Below are 21,999 nucleotides of genomic sequence, written 5' to 3' on the forward strand. Positions count from 1 at the left end.
GTTATAGCAAAGTACATTTTGCCAGTACGAAAGTATTAATTGTAAAAGCTGTTTTCAACAACAGAAATGCACCTCGGGAAAAATGTCCCATGATCCCACAGTTTGTAGTTTTCAGATTAGCTAGCTATCACCATGGATGTATAACAATTGCTAGGAAAAAAACAAAAAATAGTAAAGAAAGTTCCAAGTTCTAACAGAGGTAAGGGGCTTTCAGCTGCTGGAGTCTGTAACACGGTATGAGCTGCACACAGCGTTAGCCATGGCAGGCTAATGTTACTAGCTCCAGCCTACAGTCTGCTTCTTGTTTAGGTCAGCCTACAGGTAGCCAGGCTGTGTGGATAGATTTAGATAGATAGTCTTCTGCGCTTTTAATAAGACTTGGTGTCTGAATTTTGTTTATAGCTGATCGTCAAAAGTACACTGCTCTGACTTTGCATGACAAACGCCAGGAGGAAAGAATGTCCGATAACGAACGCACGTAAGTAGCCAATGGCTAGTTAGCATAAAGTCGCGGGACATTTAAAAACAACTCAATCCTGTAGACGGATTTGGGACGCCAGTTATAACTGGAATAAGATAAACGCGTAATCTAAATAAGCACATCACAATTGATGATCCACTGGCTGTTGTGAGTGTCTCTGTTCAGCTCAGGCTAACGGTAGCTTGGTTGTAACTATTTTAAGGGAGCCAGATAACAACAAACAGTCAGTGCACATTAAGTTAAATACCATATCTCTGGTTTCTGACAGTAAGGTTACCTAGCTTTATTTGTTTATGGTTTTAAAGTCTGTATATGAAACTACAGTGTATGCTGTGATAATAGCATTCTGAAGGCAGCTTCGTTGTGCTCAGAGACAGAGCTTTATGAGTCAATGAGACTGACAGGGTGCTTAAGAGTTTCAATAGTCAATCACTGACTGCTCCTCCACAGCAGCAGGGAGCCGACCAATCACTGGAGAAGACTCAGAGCGCCTCTGCTGAGAGGTTGTGATTTGAACAAGTAGCCAGGGGACTCTTCTTAATGCCACCATGGAAACTAACTGACAACAAAGCCAGCCCAATTCTGCCCTCTCTAAGCACCTCACCACACTAGCAGGGAGTGTTTGTGACTGAAAAGAACAAAGCTTGCTGACAACCCTATTTCATTTCTAAATAAAGACACAGCAGTTATATTGCTTGGTTCAGAAAGCCTTCTTCATCTCCTCCTGTCTCTGGCTCTTTGCTGCAGAGGCGAGATGACATCCTCCGCCCTCTGCCAGTCGCCACCCTTCATTCCGAACCTGGAGCCTGGGATGGGGAAGTCTGCAGCCATGCTGGGCTTGTCTGCTGGGCTGGGGGGTGCAGAGATGGAGCTGCAGAAGATGCTTATTGATGAGAGGATGAAGTGCGAAAACCACAGGACCAACTACAAAACACTGAAGGCTGAACACACCAGGTAAAACTGATCTAATATAAACGTGTTAAGTATTTTTGGCAGTACTTTGTTTTGTATTGAGTACGAATTATGAGGGAAGACACTGAATAAAAACAAAAGAAAATATAATATTACTTTATGAACACTGTGTGTTTGCAGTAGTAGAGAAAACATCTCATAGAAACCATCCCTCCATAACCATACAACAACACTGACCCTGGCTATGATTGTATGAGTCGATGTGCTTCAGTTGCTGTGCACTGCGCTCACTCCCATCCTGCTTGCAGCCTGCAGGAGGAGCTGACCCGGGCGCAGGGAGAGCTGAGGCGCCTGCTGAGTGACAGACAGGCTCAGCAGGAGAAACTGCAGCTGCTGCTGGCCGAGCTCCGGGGAGACCTGCTGGACAGAACCAGGGAGCTGGAGGAGCTTCGGCTGCAGGTACACGAAGCCTGTGATGAGTCTCACACAATGAAACTGGGTAGAATCATGGATTGTTCTGCTGTTTGATTGATCAAAGGACAGGTTGGGGTTTCACTGATGTTATGGTTGAAATACATACTTTGTGCTGGGGACAGCCATTAGAACTGTTCAGAATGTGGTGGTCAAAAGTCAAGTTTACTGTAACCACACCTAACACGTCATTGGCAAGAACTCTAGAATTCATATTTTTACAATTGGACAATTTCGTGCAAATTTCAAACAAATGTCTAATAGAATATAATGATGAAGTGATGACACGATGGATTAAAGATCAATTTGACTGTTTGGCGGAGCGAACCACAAGGATGTAATTATTGTTGTTTTTAATTATTAAAATTGCGTCTCCGTAAGATAACTTTAATCGACTTTCTGGCTACAAATGTGTATGCGTGTGTGTGTTTTTGAGCAGGTGATGACCCCCCAGCGGCTGGAGTTGCTCAGAGCTCAGGTGCAGCAGGAGATGGAGGCTCCAGTCAGAGAGAGGTTCAATAAACTCGAGGAGGTCGGTCATGTTTCTGTGTCTGTATGGCACATAAGTATTATAGGGATGTCAGGCTACAAGAACTTTACTAGACAATACCATTACTGGCGGCTAACAGCTAACATTAACTAGCTTTCCTTCTGCTGATTACATCACACTTCCCATTATCAGGAAAACATGTATATCATCCATTTTTCATTTTCCAAACACGTTTTCTTTTACCATGGGACATCGTTTGTGTCGAGCCCTGATGTCAATCTGTCCTTTGCATTATCATAGACCTATGAGGGAGAACATGGGTCAGTGAAAGAGTCCCCCACCCTTACTACTATGTAGTCATTATATATTGTATGCAGTTAAAATCACTTTTTTTACATTATGATTAACCCTATTATTTAATACAGCACCGAATACATCTCTTAACAGTGAAACGGTGCTAAGAACAAAGTTCTCTCCTGTTATCGATTATGTCACTTTGGAAATTGCTGTTAAAAATGATTAATAGCTGCAAATGGCTTCTATTGAAGAAGGAAATGTTGGAATTATCTTTAAATTCCTGCTTTAAATAGCGTCAGCAGCTATGACTATGAAGTCAATAGCAACGGTCAAGATGTCAGCATCGAGTGGCTTTTGACAATCTTTGAGAGTCTGTGCTGATTTCCATGTTGTCTGCCTGATTGCTCTCATCCCCTTCTCACTGATTAGAAGTGTTATTACTCCGTGTACACATTTTCTTTCCAGGAATCCGAGAAGTACAGGTCTGAGTACAACAAGCTGCGGTATGACTTCACTTTTCTCAAGTCCCAGTTTGACCATCAGAGGGAAGAACATGCTCGTACTCTGGAGGAGAGGAGGATCCGCTCTGAAGCAGAGGTCTGTGTTGTCTGATAGTCAGCACTGTGTTTTTATTAAATTGTCCTACACTGGCGTGAAATGATAAAAGAAGATAATACTGTGGATGATCCCTTTCTGTTGGCAGGTGTCTCGTCTGGAGAAGGAGCGGGAGGAGCTGCTTGCTCAGTACCAGGGTTCAGACCCGCTGCGTGATGGCAGACGGGTGGAGGCTCTGCTGAGGGAGAAGGCTCAGCTCCACCTGCGGCTGAAGGGCCTGGAGGCAGAGGGGGCGGAGCTCCGGGCCCAGAGAGAGAACTCAGGCCAGCAGGCGGAGAACGTCCAGCGCATCCAGATCAGACAGCTGACAGAGAGTCAGGCGGCGGTGAAGTCCATGGAGGTGAGACGGCTGCTCTCCTTTGTTTGTTACAGCGCTTCCAAATAGTTTGTTGCTTCAAAGCTTCATTCAGGTGGCATTGGGATCGCTTCAAAGCTTCATTCAGGTGGCGTTTGGATCACTTCAAAGCTTCATTCAGGTGGCGTTTGGATCACTTCAAAGCTTCATTCAGGTGGCGTTTGGATCACTTCAAAGCTTCATTCAGGTGGCATTGGGATCACTTCAAAGCTTCATTCAGGTGGCATTGGGATCGCTTCAAAGCTTCATTCAGGTGGCGTTTGGATCACTTCAAAGCTTCATTCAGGTGGCGTTTGGATCACTTCAAAGCTTCATTCAGGTGGCGTTTGGATCACTTCAAAGCTTCATTCAGGTGGCGTTTGGATCACTTCAAAGCTTCATTCAGGTGGCGTTTGGATCACTTCAAAGCTTCATTCAGGTGGCATTGGGATCACTTCAAAGCTTCATTCAGGTGGCATTGGGATCACTTCAAAGCTTCATTCAGGTGGCGTTTGGATCACTTCAAAGCTTCATTCAGGTGGCATTGGGATCGCTTCAAAGCTTCATTCAGGTGGCGTTTGGATCACTTCAAAGCTTCATTCAGGTGGCGTTTGGATCACTTCAAAGCTTCATTCAGGTGGCGTTTGGATCACTTCAAAGCTTCATTCAGGTGGCATTGGGATCGCTTCAAAGCTTCATTCAGGTGGCGTTTGGATCACTTCAAAGCTTCATTCAGGTGGCGTTTGGATCACTTCAAAGCTTCATTCAGGTGGCATTGGGATCACTTCAAAGCTTCATTCAGGTGGCATTGGGATCGCTTCAAAGCTTCATTCAGGTGGCATTGGGATCGCTTCAAAGCTTCATTCAGGTGGCATTGGGATCGCTTCAAAGCTTCATTCAGGTGGCGTTTGGATCACTTCAAAGCTTCATTCAGGTGGCATTGGGATCGCTTCAAAGTAGGGCTGGGCGATTTTTTCGGTTTTAATGATTAATTTGCATTTTTACTTTCCTACGGTTTGTGAAATGGCTGAACCGAAAAATCGCGATTTAAAAACATTTCTAGACTCCGCAGATTTGTTTTGCTTTAAGGGACTCCGTAGTAGCCTACTCCAGGGTTTCCCACACATAGACTATACCTGGGCGGGCCGCCCAGGTATATTAACGGCCGCCCAAGTATATTTCGCGACCCATTTAGTTTTTTTTTTCTACGTTTTTTTTAAATATTTTTTTTTTTTATTCGTCCACGCCATCTGCGATCGATTAACTTGTAGACAATGATCCCTCGCTCCCTTGCTCTGATCTCGCCTCCTCTGGCCTGTTAAGTGGCCTGCCTCACACAGGATGACTGGCTGTCCACATGATGTGGCCTGCCAACATGGCCACTGTCATACAGATCATAAATCAAAGCCCTTGATTGGTCTCTGTGTGTCATTCAAGCTCGGGATAACCTCAGCTCAGGTGAGGTAAAGGACTCTCTGAGTGTTTAGATAGTTAACTTAGTCTAAGTTCTCAGTGGGTCTCAAACGGTGTGGTCACCATTTATGTAAACACATATTTCCATTTGAGAGGGTAGTGATTGGTCTAATGGATAGTGAGGTGGGCTGAAGATCGGAAGGCTGTGAGTTCAAATCCCGCCAGGAACACCACCACTAGTGTGCCCTTGAGTAAGGCACTTAGCCCTTAGTTACTCCAGGGAGAATGTCCCTGTAATCGGTCATTATAAGTCGCTTTGGATAAAAGCGTCAGCTAAATGAAATGTAATGTGATTAGTAAAATATGCATGAATAAATAAATAAAAAGTTAATTAGGTGAAAAAAGGTAAGATACACTTTTAAAACTTGTTGAGAGAAAACTAGTCTTTGCTGCTGCCTCAAAGAGGAGCAGGGGGAGAGGAGGGAGACAGGAGAGGCTGATTCAGGAGCTCAGACACACTCACAGCTATAAATTAACCAAAAATAAATTAACAAGTTTCAGTGTTTTTTTCATATTGGAAATGGTATTTTATTGGTTATGGCCTTGATTTTATGATTATTGAAATGTATACAGTTCTGTTTAATATAGGTGTTTCCATAGATCTAGTCTCTTTATTTTCCCCTCAAAATGCACCAGATTGATGCATTTAACTCCAAAATAAAAAATAAAATCTTACCGGGGGGGCATGCCCCTGGACCCCCCTAGAGGATTTGAGGTCCACCCCCACTAAAAATCACATGGATAGGTTCCTAAATACATTAATAAATACATTTATTTTTTAAAATAGTAACTCATTTCCATATGTTCATGTGTGGGTAGTAGATTTAAACTATAGGCTATCATTATGGGCCCTGCCTGTACCTGTTCGCTCGGCCATCGCGTGAAGTGTCTGCTAACAAGCGACCAACAGAAAGGTTCATGTTAATGTTGTTGCACGTCACCTCAACCCCCCCCCCCGCTACCACCACCCCCCAAAGTATATTTCAGATCTGTGGGAAACACTTAATGGACCAGCACCAGAGGCGTTCCCATACACACAGGCGTTGGAGCTGTTCTTCATGAAATCCCAGAAGGATGAAGTGCTCTGACAAACAGCGCCATCTTTGCGCAAAATGATTATAGCGGAATGAAAAGTCAATAAATAAACATGTTGTTAAAACATTCTTTTTTCTTTTTTTTTTTCGCGCCCCCCCCCCCCGCCCGCTGCCACCACCCGCCCAAGTATATTTCATATCTGTGGGAAACACTGTACTCTCTCACTTTCCAGAACGCGTACAAAACTCAGCCACATTGCCTGTGACTACCCGATCTGCAGCTCTGTGTACACATATATCACTTAAATTATTCAATACATCCTTTGTACTGAAGTATTCAAGAGTAAATAAAGTAAATAAAGTTTAATATAAATGATTTGCTGTGGCCAATTGTTTTCATTGCATTTACAGACCCGTGTAAATATCTGATACCACCCAATGAATGCATTGACTTGCTTGTAGAACCACGCTACACAAAACAGATAGCAACACCTATACAAACTATTTAAAAAAAAGGGGGCTACTGTATCGACCTATATAAAGTATATACATTTTTTTTTTTTTTTAAAAGACCAAAAATATCTTGCATTTTAGCCATGCCTCATTTCGCTCCATTTGCTTTTTCCAGCGCTGTTTTTGCAGGGGGCTGATTCTGTGAGCTGCAGCGGACCACGCCCCCCTGCAGGAGAGAGGAGTGTGCTTTGAGATCAGCTGCTGGGCGGTCTGTAGAGGGGGAGGAAAAGAGATATCCGTCCTCCGTGTTTTATTCTTATAGAAGTAAGAAGAGAAGTAATTTCAAAGCTTCATTCAGGTGGCATTGGGATCACTTCAAAGTTTCATTCAGGTGGCGTTTGGATCACTTCAAAGTTTCATTCAGGTGGCGTTTGGATCACGTCAAAGCTTCATTCAGGTGGTGTTTGGATCACTTCAAAGCTTCATTCAGGTGGCGTTTGGATCACTTCAAAGCTTCATTCAGGTGGCATTGGGATCACTTCAAAGCTTCATTCAGGTGGCGTTTGGATCACTTCAAAGCTTCATTCAGGTGGCGTTTGGATCACTTCAAAGCTTCATTCAGGTGGCATTGGGATCACTTCAAAGCTTCATTCAGGTGGCATTGGGATCGCTTCAAAGCTTCATTCAGGTGGCGTTGGGATGAAAACTGTACAGCTTTATTTTCTGGGTCATCTTACTGGAAAAGATCCCAGGTTAGGGGGGAGTGACAAAGCAGGGTTCAGAGTCATTGATGAATAACTTACAGAAATATCATGAGCAATAGCCCACCTTCTCCTCATTTCTTTTGGATCCTCTCTCTCTCTCTCTCGCTCTCTTCCTCTCTCTCTCTCTCCATCAAACACACACACACACACACAGCTTAGTCCTCTCTCTCTCTCTCCATCAAACACACACACACACAGCTTAGTCCTCTCTCTCTCTCTCTCTCTCCATCAAACACACACACACACAGCTTAGTCCTCTCTCTCTCCATCAAACACACACACACACACAGCTTAGTCCTCTCTCTGTAACTACAAGTATTTATGTTGACCAAATTGACCAGTTCTATTCATTTAAGAAAGATCGTGTATTAAAAAGACCAACTTATTTAACCCCATGAATACCTTTATTCAAATGAAGGATATCGTTTAAGATTTCATGTATTTATCTTTTTGTTAATTGTTAGGATAAAGATATTTGTTCATATGTTATCATTTGACTCTAAATGTGACCTTGTTTGCGGTTGTTGGATGTGATTAACGGTTGTTGGTGTGACAGGCGGAGCGTCAGTCTCTGCGTCTGCAGCTGGAGCGGATGGAGAGCGAGCTTCACCTTACACAGGAGCAGAGCAGCCAGCTGAGCGGGAGGCTGCACCGAGCGGAGAGGGAGGGGGCTAGTCTGAGCGGACAGGTACGCTGACCTATCATCACACAGCACTGCTAAGCCAGGGTCAGTCCAATGAAAACCTTTAGTATTAATGACAAACACTTGAAACCTTTATATGAACTGTAATCCACAACAGTTTCTCCACACACACACACACACACACACACACACACACACACACACACACACACACACACACACACACACACACACACACACACACACACACACACACACATACACACACACACGTGATTTGAAGCCTGAAAGTGAAATTGATTAATATTAGGTTTTTTTGGTTCTCAGATTGAAAGCCTGAAGCATTCCCATAAACTGGAGGTGGACAGCACCAGGTTCGAGTGTGCCCGCTCTAAAGGGGAGCTGGAGAGGGAGAGAGACACACTGCTGGGGCAGGTTGATGGTATGACACACACACACACACACACACACACACACACACCACACACACACACACACACACACACACACACACACACACACACACACACACACACACACACACACACACACACACACACCAGGCGTAGAAATGGAATAATATCTGACAGAACAGGAACTCTGAGTTAAGGCCCTGACACACCAAGCAGTCACCAGAGGACTCGCCGACGTCGGCTGTTGCGTCGCGGTGTTCTCCTGCGTCTTGGCCATGTGTCGCACGGGAACACACCGCAAAGACTTCAGTGCGTGAGTGGCAATAACTCTCCTTACCAGCAGGCGGCGGTAGTGTGTATTCGTCATTAAAAATAGGCAACAACCGGAAGACAGAGAAGAAGAACAGACTGCGTGATATAAACAACAACAAATAGCGTGTGCAAACTGCAGCCTGGTTATGATCCACTGCTGTCTGCCCGTCTTTGGTGCTCCACAACTACCCGAAGGGGCAAGTCTCCTGTACCGGGTGTACTGGGTTCGCAGAGAATCCCACTTCTTCCTCAGCTCTTTCTCTGAAGCACACAAATAAACGATGTAACCATTGTGGCTAGTTAGCATGTCCAATTCATATCTATATACAGTGCCAAACTGCACAGATAGCAACAGCTAGCAACAAGATAACAACAAAACACAAGGTTGAAATAACAAATTACATTTCACGTTAACGTCACTGTACGCTGGCAAACAATAAAAAGCCAACAGCATCTGCTAAAGAGCTCAATTGATGAAAAAGATAATCTTACCCGAGAAACCAAGTTGCGTTTCAATCTCTCGCCAGAGTCCGGTTTTCACTACTCGGTTCGAGTACCTTTTCTCTGTGATGTCGTACAGAGCTGGCCTCTCCTGGATCAAGGTGATGAGCAGGTCTTCGTTTGCGTCATTCCAGATCGCCATGATGAGATGAAAATGAATATCAGTCTGTGTGTGCCTTCTTAAATAGTTTGTTTACGTCCCTCACTTCCGTTTCGCTTCTCATGCACTGATTCGCTAGCTGAACAGCCAATCAGAGTGATAGTTTGGTCCGACTGCCAGACCCGATGCATGGCCGATTCAACATGTTGAATCGGCCATGCATCGGGTCTGGCAGTCCAAATAAGGCGTGTCACGGTCGACGGTGCGGGACACACCAAATTGAGTTTGGGCGACAGGACACGCTTCGTCTCCCGACTTACGAGAACAGCCGAAATTGGCCTGGTGTGTCAGGGCCTTTACATTACAAAGATATACTTTGACAATACAAGGCAGTGGAGGATGGGGAAAAGAACCCATGAAAACAACAGGAGTAAATAATTGTCTTTGTTCAAACTACAGAGCCTCTGTTATTATTTATAACCTTAGAGCCATGTGTGCATCTCTGCCTCTTTATCGCCCTCCTGCCTAAGAAAGGCCACAACTACTGTATGTGCTGAAGTGTTGGCAGCACACATTTGACTTTGCACTCTGTACTTTGTTTACTTTGATAATTAGAGTAAGAGTTTATTTAACTTAACAAGTCATCTGTCAGACCCTCTCAGATCATATGTAGCATTTGTCTCCGCAGAAGAACACAGGATCCGTAATCATTCTTGCTGTTGGCATCAACCTGTTTCCCCCTCACCCTCAGATTGTCATGGTAACGTGTGTCTCAGGTCTGCAGGCAGATGTGGAGTTGATGAAGACTTTGGCAGAGAGACACAAAGAACTTCTGGTTGAGAAAGAGAGGGAGTTAGTGAGGAGGGTGCAGGCTGCCCGTGAGGAGGAGCTCCGGAAAACTGCCATCCTGCACGAGGAGAAGTGAGAATCCCCTCAAAAAGCTAATTTACCGTTCTTCCTCTCTGCAACTCGTCTTTGTATCTGTATTTACTTGTCGTGCTTTCTGTTGTGAGGCTGGAGGTGGAGAGCCGTCTTGCAGCTCTGGAGCAGCAGAGGGCGCTGCAGGCTGCTGCAGAGCACGGCCAGCAGGAGGAGCGGGAGCAGCGGCTCCGGAGCTGCCAACAGGCCGAGGAGTCTGTCCGCAGAGAGCTGCTCTCCCTCAGGTCAGCAGGACACTCGCCTGTTATATGTTTCCAGCTTATTGCTGACATTCTGGCTGCCTAAAGGTTTAGTTATCTTTGACATGCAATCAATAACGTGCACGTTTATTTCCTGCAACAAATGTAGAAGAAAGGAAACTGGAGTTTGGGAGATGTTGGTTATGTTACCTTGTTGAATAATCTCCCACTTTCCCTTCTATCCTTCATTTCTACAAATGTTTGTGGTCGATTGCTAAAAAAGAATGGCTTGTGAGCATGTGCCTGCAGTAATATACTTCTTTTATTTTATTAGAATGACAGCTCAAGTATTGTGTGAAATAGGTCTATGTTCCTTTTCAAATCATACAAAGAAAAATGGCTTTTGTTTGTGACGGCATGTCCTTTCATCTCTAACTCATGATGACACTCAGTGCCTCGTGTTGTGGGTTACAGAGGCAAGCTCCAGCAGCAGAGCGTCCAGCAGGAGGAGCTGGAGAGGCAGAGAGCAGAGACGGCTGACCTGCAGCAGGTACCAGCCTCCACACCCCCATGTGTGACTCACACAGCCTGGCCAGGGTGTAGGTCTGAAATCAACGTGTTTTATTTATGACCCAACAGCAGAACCAGGAACTAGGTGTTCAGCTTGGCACGCTGTCTCACTCTGAGAGCGAGCTGCTGGAGGCAAACCAGCGCCTGAGAGAAACCCTGGAGCGCCTGAGGGAGGACGTGAGGGGGGCTCGGGCTCAGGCTGAGAGGAGCCAGCAGGAGGCAGAGAGGTGCGGCTGCTGCCTCACACTGTCTTCGTTACTTTAGTGGGGTTTACTGGGGAGCAGCCTCCCATTGGATCTTAGAACAGCAAACTCAATTTTTAAGTAAATAAAAGTCTTATCTTTTTAATTTGGGGTAATTTCAGTGGTATCACTGTTAATGTTTTGTGGTTCTGTGGTACAACTCTTTCTGTTTTACATTTTCTTTGTATAACTCTTATTTGTATGTGTCTTGCATTGTAAAGCACTTTGGGCTGCACCTTGCATGAAAGGTGCTACATAAATAAAGTGTATTCCAGTGTTTACTTTGGATAGAGGGTTACCAACATATAGAAATGCAATGTAGATGATGCGCCTACTAAGCACTGTTGTGTGCTGCCCTCCCTCCAGGCTGGTGGAGGAGCGTCGGGTGGAGTGGGTGGAGGAGAAACACAAACTGCAGGAGCGAGACGCTGAGCTGCAGCACAAATACTCTCAGCTGAAGGAGAAGCTGCAGAGGGCGGCGGCGGCACAGAAGAAGGTACTGCTGCTGTGACACTCTTCTCATTTAACAGGGGGTCAGGGGGGGGAGTCATGGTGCAGGGAGTCAGGGGGGGAGTCAGGGTGCAGGGAGTCAGGGGGGGGAGTCAGGGTTGCAGGGGAGTCAGGGGGGGGAGTTCAGGGTGCAGGGAGTCAGGGGGGGGAGTCAGGGTGCAGGGAGTCAGGGGGGGAGTCAGGGGGGGGGTGCAGGGAGTCAAGGGGGGGAGTCAAGGGGGGGGAGTCAGGGTGCAGGGAGTCAGGGGGGGGAGTCAAGGGGGGGGAGTCAGGGTGCAGGGAGTCAGGGGGGGAGTCAGGGTGCAGGGAGTCAGGGGGGGGGAGGCAGGGGTGCAGGGAGTCAAGGGGGGGGAGTCAGGGTGCAGGGAGTCGGGGGGGAGTCGGGGTGCAGGGAGTCAGGGGGGGGGGAGTCGGGGTGCAGGGAGGTCAAGGGGGGGGAGTCAGGGTGCAGGGAGTCAAGGGGGCGAGTCAGGGTGCAGGGAGTCAGGGGGGGGAGTCCCTTAAACAGGGTCATCTGTTACAATGACTAATTACTTGTTAAACAAAGTAATTGAACCACCCCAATATTCAATTAATGTATCCTGATTACCTCAATATCAAATACGCATATAAAGAAAATAAATATCAATAAGATTGCTTTTACTAATTATATTGTGATAACAGAGAAGACAACAATGTAACATTAGAAAAGAAGAAACCGTTCTGTATCAGAAATGTGAATCTTTCAGTGATTTTTAAATGATAAACTTGGACTACTGAATTTGATGATGAAGCAAATATTCTGGCCACTACTTTACTAATTCATATTTGTGCTGTTAACATTGTTCCGCCTAATATAATGTTTCTGTCTGTTCATAGTTAGGCTGGATTGTTGGTCCGGCTTTTCCTTCCTTTGTTGTGATCACCACTTGTCAGATGAATTGTGCTAATGATGCACGTAAATATACTTTGTTAAGTATTCTATTCACACTTGACACTCAAACCTTATTTAAATAGTCCTAAACTAAAATCACTAGAAGTAGACAGGTTAGTTGACGTTAGTCGGCAAACATTAGCGGTTAGCGGTTGGTCTACTCTACTCCAATGAGACCCCCCCCCGGTTTAAGAGGTTATATTCACTGTGTGTGTGTGTGTGTGTGTGTGTGTGTGTGTGTGTGTGTGTGTGTGTCTGTGTCAGAGGCGAGCGCAGACGGAGCACAGAGACAAGTGGCTGCAGGAGAAGCTGCAGCTGAAGGAGGCCAGGATTCAGGAGCTGGAGCTGGGCGCTGCTGCTGCTGCTGCTGCCAACAAGTACAATGTTTTTATAATTAGAATCAACTTTACTGATATAGCACCTTTCAAAACTTATTTACAAAGTGCTTTCACATAAAACTACAGAGAACCAGTGAATGAAAGCATCAAAACACAAAGTAAAACACACACACACAAAAGAGCTGACGTGTTGCAGCCCTGATCTCCAGAGTCCAGCAGCTCTGACAGTCAGCTTTGTGTTTGGACCTGGGAACGACCAGCAGCGAGGCCTCGATGAGCTCAGGGTGCGGACACCGGGGTGCGGGGCTTTAAAAGCTCAGATAAATAACTTTCCTCTCAAGGCCTCGCCCCAAGTTATTTCCTAATCCTAACATCGATTCTAAAAGCAACAGGTAGCAAGGATCGCTGTGATGTGCTCATATTTCCTGGTCGGAGTTCAAATCCTTGCAGCAGAGCTAAAAACATTTTTTAAATGAATGAGCGGCTGGCAGGTGTGGTAAACAGTTGTGTGTGTGTGTGTGTGATCTCCCCTCTTCCTCTCTGTCAGACGCTCCTCTTCCTCAGAGGAGCAGCCTCCGCTCAGCAGGCGGATGAAGGAGCTGCAGCGTCGACACAATGAGTTTCGACGCCTCCTATTGGGGGGCCATGCTCCCTACAGCGCCGGCCACGCCTTCCTGACCTCCACATCCACCCCCCCCCTCCCCGGGTCTGAGGCCCAGCAGGCCAACATCCCAGTAAGCATTATGAGTCGCAGCCAGTTCATGGACGAAAAAACAGCTCCAAGTAAAAATGTACGAGGCTCAGAGCACCTTTAACACACAGGAAATAGACCAGAATGCAATGCAGCAACAGTATAAGTTGGGTTTATAAGTGTTAGGATTTCGATTCTCTCTTTACTCACACACAAACAAATAAAAAGTCACACCCTGTGGGCGGAGGTGGAGAGCACAACAAATCTCTGTTTCAATCACATATCACAAACAAAGCCACATGTTGAGGTTGACTGTTTAACCCCCCACGCCCTTAGGGATGAATACACTCTGAGATCGACACTCAGCAAACAGGAAACTACGTTGTTCTGACTCTCACAGTCTATGGTTATCCATGATGAGAAAGTCACACAGACACACACACTTATGATGGACCATCTCTCTCCTGATTATGATATTAATGAAAGCCGTTTGTCGGCTCGAGTAGAACTATTCTTGTTCTGTTTTTCACAACTGTGATTATGATTGTTCTACAGTACAGCAATATCCTACATGTTAATTATTACGCCTTTGTCCATCACTTTAAAGACAAAACTGCTCCGCCAAATGAAAAGCAGCTCAAAGAATGTAGTTCCACCCTTTGGGAAACGATGAATCCGCCCTCCATAATACTTTCAATTATATGTCATACTTGTGGCCCAGCCGGGTCCTGAGTTGTTTCTATCAAATGGAGATACAGGTCCTATGATTGACTGAAGTCAGACTGAAGCATTGTGTTGACGAGCTAACAGGAAACAGGGGAGGGGCCGGAGACTACAGGAGAGCTTCAGTGTGAAACAGAATGCAGCACCATGAATGACCCTTGCCTGATAGCAATACTGTGTCCTGCAGGAGGAGCAGCACCAGAGGGAGCTGGCTCTGCTGCGCCGCCGGCTGGAGGACCTGGAGAGCGCCCAGCAGCAGCAGCTGCAGGACCTGGGCTCTCTGAGGGACCCCCCCCAGCCTGACCTCTGACCCCATTGGAACTGCATTAGCAAGGACCCCAGCAGTGTTTTTATATCAATGGAAGCATCATTTATTGGCGTATTTAAACAAAGTAGAGGTGAGAAGAGAGGCCAGCGTTTACATGTGTTTCTATCATTGGAAGGCAGCTTCATGTCAAAGTGAGCCTGGCATCCTCAGGGTTGAATTCTGTGTTTAGATGTTTGTTGTTTACACACATTTGTTCTGAAGCTTTCTGTGAAAAAACAAAGTTTTTATACAACGATTTAAATAACATGGCTCTTCCATCTGAGAATTGCACAATGTATATACACAGAGTTCATGTCATATATTGAAATAAATGATTAGAAGATACCGGTTTTTCTGATCTCAGTGGTTTGACTTATTCAAGATGGCTCAAGGTCCGAGAATCACACAATTGTGTGGCAACAAATCTGTTTACGTAAAGGAACTGCGACCAGACCTCAGAACAGAGAATGGTTCTTATTGACATACGTGTTGGTTACATGTCTGATTTCCGTAAATGCATCTTTTTTATAAACTGTGAACTACTGACAGGTGCATCACTTCAATGTTATAGATGCCAAGGACTTCCCAGAGTTCAGAGTCCAGCAGGGTTGTGTGTCATGTGAGGGGAAGAAGGCTTGCTCAGTTCCAGGAGCAGCTCTTCAGTTCATCAAAAGACTTTTTAACATGGTGTAGTTGCTCCATCATCTCAGAAGGGGCTCCGTTTAGGTTCAGCTTCTCTTTGATCTGTGGAAAAGGCAAAAGACAGCAAAGAGCATATTAAAAACCTACTCCAAATGCCTTCTTAGCCCAGTAGCTACTCTTACTCCAAAATACAGCAACTTCCCTAGTTCAATTCCAACCCTGGAACCTTTTACTGCATGTCAGACCCCTTTCCCTCCCCCCATTTACAGTCTACCACAACAACCGTGTGGGTTATCCAGTCATTTCAGTTAATTGATCCAAGAATGAGTTAAAGTGAGAACTGTAGTGCTCACATAAAGCTCTGGGTTCACTTCTGTGCCACTCTGCACATGAGAGCAGGAAACGACAGTGTGCTCAAAAAAGCAGAAGAAGCTTTGAAATCACATTTCCTCTCGATACTCTGCCTCCTGTGACTTCTGGTTTCACAATTGTGAAATAACTGCTGCTGCCAACATCTACGATACATCCCACAACAAAGGGAAACCGTGAAGAATACAGAAACCAGTTGTGATGCACATGAAGCAGAAAGCACCAGCGTAAATGGGTCATCCCAGAATGCTAAAACATGCACTTGTGGTGGTAAATATACTTGTTCTTAGACAAAATGTAAATGAAAAAGTGGTTTCAAAATATTATTTTTAATATCGAATAGCTCTAAAATACCCCCTCAAATGTCATTTTTCTCTGGCCCTCCATCTTGGTGACCATCTTGCATTTCAAATAGAACTTTTGAAATAGTACTTTTATTTGCTTTTATTATGTTGATATGTCTCTTGTAGGTTTGGAATACAAGCAATTTGGAAAATCATAAACCTATTTTAAATAACAGTAATTCCCACTGGTGGTGTGTCCCTCATGCTAACATGCATGTTAGCAACACTTACTAACACAACTATTAAGCTTGGCAGAGGAAGTGAAAACGTTGTTCACTTCCTCTGCCATAATTAGATCATGATAGTTACAGAGTTGTATTTCCTGCAGTACAATTCATTATCTTTAGTCAAATGTAATGTTTTTAAATCATTTATACACAGTTTAAATTTTGTATTTTTCCAGAATATGAATTGACTTTTTTGTTATTTGCCTAAACTTGTTAAGGTTGCAACAACTAACATTTATTTCTAAAAAGAAAACTCTAAATGAACACAACTGTGTTTAAATTATAGTTAGATCAAGAGATTAATATAATTTTTTTTAATTGATTTTTATAGATTTCAAAGTTCTAGCCCACCATTGAGCGCTGCTGGAAATTAAACGTCTAATAAAAAGTGTACCAATGATGCCTGAGCTGGCGCAATCATTTCTTGTGATGATTGACTACCTGATTTCCTCAAATCCTTTATTTCCTCACATTTCAGTCACACTTAACAAATCCACATGTGACATCCACAACATCATCCGTTTGTTATCATCTAAGAATTCCATTCGCCATTTAATATAACAGATCATATATTTAACTAAATAAAAGGGAAATGAATGTAAGCGAGTGAAGATGAACTCACCTCTGTGAAGTAGCGCTGTATGAACTTGTAGAGTTCTCTGAGGGCTACAGATTCGTTGAACTCGTTTTCATGTTTCTACAATAAAAACAAACGAGTGACTCATCCATTCACTGCTGGTCATTATGGTCAAAGGTTCTGCACTAAAAGGACATTACCTTTGACTCTTCCTGCAGGAATTCCTTGAATTCTGAGTCTGTGATTGGTGGCTGGTCTCTGATCTGCTTGTAGTAAGCCTTTACTTCCTGTTTGAACTTGGGAATGTCTTTGGCATAGAGGAGCTTGTTGGTTGGTGCATGCTGGAACACAATGGTATTAAAGGTATGATTTCATAGACACTCTCTTGTCTTTATATTAGGGTTAATCCAATGGTTCCACCTCCACCTGCTGTCTCACCAGGCAAAGGAGAAGCTGTCAGTTGGTAAATGATGAGCTGTGTATTGTACAGTACCTTTCCTAGCTGGGTCTCACTGAGGGAGAAGGAGTCCATGAAGGCCTGAGCGATGACGGTCAGGCAGCTGTCCAGCTGTGGAGTCTTCTGTATGTCGAAGACAAACTGGGGGTTCTTCAGGATGTTGACCCAGAAGCGCAGAGGCAAACTGCAAAGTAACAAAAAGACATGTCAGAAAGGAAAGCTGCAGTTTAAAGTCTAAAACTAAATATTTTCACCCGGATCAGACAATACCTGTTGGTCTTCCAGATATGCTGGACATCTGGGTCGGTGATCTTCATAGAGTCTGCTTGAGCATCCAGGAAGTCAAAAAAGTATTTGACAGCATGCGGTGCCCTGCAGTGCGGCGTCCCCCAGATACACCTGAACAGGTTCTCCACAAAGGAATGCACAGCCACCTTAGAGAGGAGCAGGTGATGTCATTTCCTGCTGTCCCTTAAAGTTCACATCAGTAAAAAATATGTTTAAATTCCCTCTTCTCTGTGATAATTAAACATTACAACTGTACAGAACGCTGTACTATCAAATATAATGTTTCCGTCATCAATAAAAGAGAAGTACTAAAACATTTGTTTTGTTTTTAAGTTCATTTGTTAACCTAGGTTCAGGAGCATGGCCACGCCTCAACCCCGTCTCTAACCACTGCTAAGTCTATTTATATCCGGCCAAACATCCGGCCACCGTTTGTCTCCATTCTCTCAACCCACCCCTTCATCCACCAATCCCCATATCCCTACATCCCATCATCCTCTCATGCATTCATATCCAACTTGTGCATTCTTTTAATTGGTCATTCCAGGAACCATCTGGGGAGCCAGTAATCAGGCCGAGCAGAAATGTTGCAGTGACAGAACCCCCACTCTGAGTCTCTCTCTGCCCGTACTCTTTCTTTTATCAAATATCACACAGTTGTCAGTTGGTCCTTGCTAGTAAAATAGTTATTATGTATACGTTTGCCACAAACTTGGTTTTGGGTAACCCACAAACAACAGTGTGCGAGTGAAACTGAAACAGCATGCTTCCTCTGCAGCGTGGAGATGGTGTGCGATACGGACTCTGTTTTCAGTAACTTTAGTTCCTCTTGCCTTGGTGGAGAGCAGCTTGGTGAGGTGCACTTCCTTTAGTTTTAACTTCTTCCTCTCTGGGTTCTTCCTCTGGTCCTCATCTACATCAGGATCAATCTGCAGAAAGTTGCCATTTAAAAAAACATTCAGTTAGTAGTTTTCTGAGATGTGCACAAATGAATAGTGCACATCTACACTACAAAGTAGTTTGTGACTTCAAATGATCTACCACAGCACACATAAAACACAAACTGCTACTCACCAAGTGAAAGTATTTCCCAGAGAAGTTCTCGTCATCTAAAGGAGAGAAAATAAACATAAACTGGAATCATGAGCGTAAATAAAAAGCGTCCTCTATCTGACAACTTCTGGTCTATTTTTGCTGTAGCAACAATTACTCATAAGCTTCATTTATTTGGCCTAAGCATTTCTAAAGAAAATATCTGTTTTTTAACACATTGAGGTGAGAAGTTGGGATTTCAAATGCTCAATTCTACTTAGTCTAAAATGTGCTATCCAGTGTCACCTCTAAGAGTGGAGGTCATGAGAGAGGTTTCACTTTCACAGCTAACTCTTGTGAAGGAAAAGAGCATTCGCTTCACAAACAGTTTGAAGTGTCAGCTCTTACCCTTTAGACTTCCCTGCGGGCTCAGAGGAGGATGAGTTTTCCTGGAAAGAACTTTAACTGTCGCTCTATCAGGAACCTTCAGGAGCACAAACACACAGACACACACAGGTTCATAAATAGCAACATGTTAAATGTTCATGCATCATCTTGTAAAAAAGGGAAATAGTCTGTGAAGTGGCTACAACAGCATGAGATGAGAACAAATAATTGCATGATGAAATGGCTAGAAATACGTTTTAAAAGTTCAAATGAAAGCATGAATGTACATCATCCACGCTGCCGTTTTCACATTTCACTGTTTGGTTTTATTGTTTGTGTGTGTTGGTACCAAGAAGCCAGTCAGCCTTAGAAATCCCCTGATACTGTGTGTCGCCCAGGTGCTTTGCACAGAATGCGTGTCCATCCCTTATGGATATGTTTGCGATGAGAAGCAGATGTTTAAGAGACATCTGCTTTTCTGGAACTTAGGCAAGGCAAGGAAAGTGTATTTATATAGCACCTTTCAGCACTTCAAAGTGCTTTGCAAATTAAAATAAAAGACCTTGAAGAATAAATTCAGCAGAAACACATAATACAATGGCATTTAAGAACAGGCATTAAAAAGCAAAGATAATAAAATAAACACAACAGATATAGAATACATGAATACAAACTATACTGCAGTGTGGATATAAACAGCTCACTCAAATGCAGCGGCAAAAATATACGTTTTTAGCCTGGATTTAAAAGTAGTCAGAGTTGCAGCGGACCTGCAGGTTTCTGGGAGTTTGTTCCAGATATTTGGAGCATAATAACTGAACGCTGCTTCTCCATGTTTAGTTCTGACTCTGGGGACCGAAAGCTGACCAGTCCCTGAAGACCTGAGAGATCTGGATGGTTCATAATTTAGCAGGAGGTCAGAAATGTATTTTGGGCCTAAACCATTCAGTGCTTTATAAACCAGCAGCAGTATTTTGAAATCTATTCTTTGACACACAGGAAGCCAGTGTAAAGACTTCAGAACTGGAGTGATGTGATCCACTTTCTTAGTGTTAGTGAGGACTCGAGCAGCGGCATTCTGAATCAGCTGCAGCTTCCTAATAGATTTTTTAGTGAGACCTGTAAAGACACCATTACAGTAGTCGAGTCTACTGAAGATAAAAGCATGGACAAGGTTTTCCAAATCCTGCTGTGACATTAGTCTTTTAATCTTAGATATATTCTTTAGGTGATAGTAGCCTGATTTAGTAACTGTTTTAATGTGACTGTTGAAACTCAGGTCAGAGTCCATGACTACACCTAGACTAAACTTAGGAAAATATTTTCATTTTACATTTGCTCCATTGTAATTTAATTAAAACATTATTTTCTCAGAATTAGATGTAACAAGGATTTCCCCAGAGAGCGACACCTCTGTTCTATTGTCTGCCTGACTGTAAATGATCTCATGCTGAAGTCTCTCTATGACGGTTCTCTGACAGAAGACAGACACATAGAGCACAACACGCCTCCATAGTCCCATTATGAAGCCATTATGAACCACTCTTCCCTCCAGTACTTCTCCTCTTTTATATCAAATGCTCTCTTCTTGTTAGATTTAAGTAATGGAGAAACTTCCCCTCTGCTTTCAATAACATGCAGTACATTCACTCGGTCCATCTCAATTCTGTTGTTGCTACAGAAAATGATGAGTCTTAACAGCAAATTAAGAAGTGCCCCAAGAAGCCTTTGGATTGCAGTCGCCAATCAAAAAGCGTCTTTGAGCACTTGTGAAATCACTTGATAAATAAATATGGATAACAGGTTGCATTCAGCACACAGACGTTTCTGTATGGAAACGTGTTGCGTCACCTTTTTGTTTGTTTCTTTAAACCACTTCTTCTGGAGACTTCAGGTGTTCCAGCATGTGAAGATTCAAGCTGTCAATGTTTAATTATGGAGGGTGGGCTTTGCAATGAGGGGTTTGTTATTTACATTTTAAATCCAGTTTTTGTCAAGCCGTAGCACAAAAATGTAATCCACCACTGAAAATACCTGTATGCTCCTGTCCTGTAGGAAGAAGCAGGAACAGCGACATTACTGTCTTTGAGAGAGGAGCTGGTCCAGCTGATAAACACTGCCCCCCCTCAATGGGATTAGTCTGAGGCGGTGTTTACACGAGAACGAAACGGTTTGTATCTGCTACTTCTCTCTCGCGTATAGCCCGTTCGTTCACACAAGGCCGCAACGGAACCACGGTAACGGACCCTGCAAACGATAACGGGTCCCAAGGTGGATAGATCTGGAAACGGAAAGCTCTGGGGGGGCAAACGGCTCAGTGTGTATGCCCTATACGATAATTTCCTGATAACGATGAAGCCATAGCCCCGCCTCTGCTGCTCACTGCTGTAGCATGGTCAGTAGCTACTGTCAGTAGCTACTGCTAGTGCTAGTGCTACTGACCATGCTACAGATGTTAGTGCAACATCTACAGCTCGACCATGCTACAGATGTTAGTGCAACATCTACAGCTCGACCATGCTACAGATGTTAGTGCATTGTGTGGCAAAAATCTACAGCTCCTCTACCACAACCATCAGCAACAAGTGGACATGGAGAACTACATGAACTACATGTTGCTAAATCCACCGCGGAGAATAAACAGAAGGGCCCATGGCAACAATGTTCGGGGGTCTTCTTCACTGCTTTTGGTGTATTTTGTGGCAGAAGTACAGCGCCACTTACAGGCCCGGCATATGTACTACAGCGTCTCCAGCGCTTTCGAGCGGTCTCTTGCGGATGTACAGCGCCATTTACAGGCCAAGCATATGTACTACAGCGTTCTCGTGTGAACGGACACGTTAAATGAGCCGAATGCGTGTGAACGGAATACTTTTTGATAACGAATTCGGTCTGTTTGCGCTCCCGTGTAAATGGGGTCTGAGGAACAGCGCCTGAGTGAGCTCTGCCCCCTCTCCACCCCTCCCCCGGT

General features: G+C 44.3%; 2 protein-coding genes across 7 annotated transcripts in view; one reads left to right on the forward strand and one right to left on the reverse strand.

Annotated features, from left to right (window-relative positions):
- Positions 1-60: 60 nt before the first annotated feature.
- cep83 (centrosomal protein 83) lies at positions 61-15,050 on the forward strand. Of its 5 annotated transcripts, XM_034236949.1 has the most exons (17): positions 119-199; positions 403-478; positions 1,229-1,435; positions 1,702-1,852; positions 2,304-2,396; positions 3,117-3,248; positions 3,355-3,606; positions 7,881-8,012; positions 8,295-8,409; positions 10,070-10,214; positions 10,307-10,456; positions 10,886-10,961; positions 11,051-11,208; positions 11,590-11,719; positions 12,911-13,023; positions 13,532-13,718; positions 14,586-15,050. In XM_034236949.1, the coding sequence occupies exons 2-17, from the start codon at positions 459-461 to the stop codon at positions 14,706-14,708; spliced, it is 2,184 nt and encodes a 727-aa protein (XP_034092840.1). In that variant the 5' UTR covers positions 119-199; positions 403-458; the 3' UTR covers positions 14,709-15,050. The 5 variants fall into 5 exon arrangements, 3 of the variants coding, with proteins under 3 accessions (XP_034092841.1, XP_034092840.1, XP_034092839.1); XM_034236950.1 differs by lacking the exon at positions 403-478 and having other exon boundaries at positions 61-199; XM_034236948.1 differs by lacking the exon at positions 119-199 and having other exon boundaries at positions 210-478.
- Positions 14,746-21,999, reverse strand: part of plxnc1 (plexin C1) — a 32,798-nt gene continuing 25,544 nt past the window's right edge. For both annotated transcript variants that reach the window (XM_034236946.1, XM_034236945.1), the window contains exons 24-31: positions 19,050-19,125; positions 18,684-18,718; positions 18,443-18,538; positions 17,592-17,755; positions 17,358-17,505; positions 17,065-17,205; positions 16,910-16,984; positions 14,746-15,449 (exon numbers count right to left, since the gene is read on the reverse strand). In XM_034236946.1, coding sequence (XP_034092837.1) covers positions 15,345-15,449; positions 16,910-16,984; positions 17,065-17,205; positions 17,358-17,505; positions 17,592-17,755; positions 18,443-18,538; positions 18,684-18,718; positions 19,050-19,125 — 840 coding nt within the window. In that variant the 3' untranslated portion in view covers positions 14,746-15,344. The remainder of the gene's footprint in view (positions 15,450-16,909; positions 16,985-17,064; positions 17,206-17,357; positions 17,506-17,591; positions 17,756-18,442; positions 18,539-18,683; positions 18,719-19,049; positions 19,126-21,999) is intronic.

This window comes from Gymnodraco acuticeps, unplaced genomic scaffold (assembly GCF_902827175.1).
Source record: "Gymnodraco acuticeps unplaced genomic scaffold, fGymAcu1.1, whole genome shotgun sequence".
Classification (NCBI taxonomy): Eukaryota; Metazoa; Chordata; class Actinopteri; order Perciformes; family Bathydraconidae; genus Gymnodraco; species Gymnodraco acuticeps.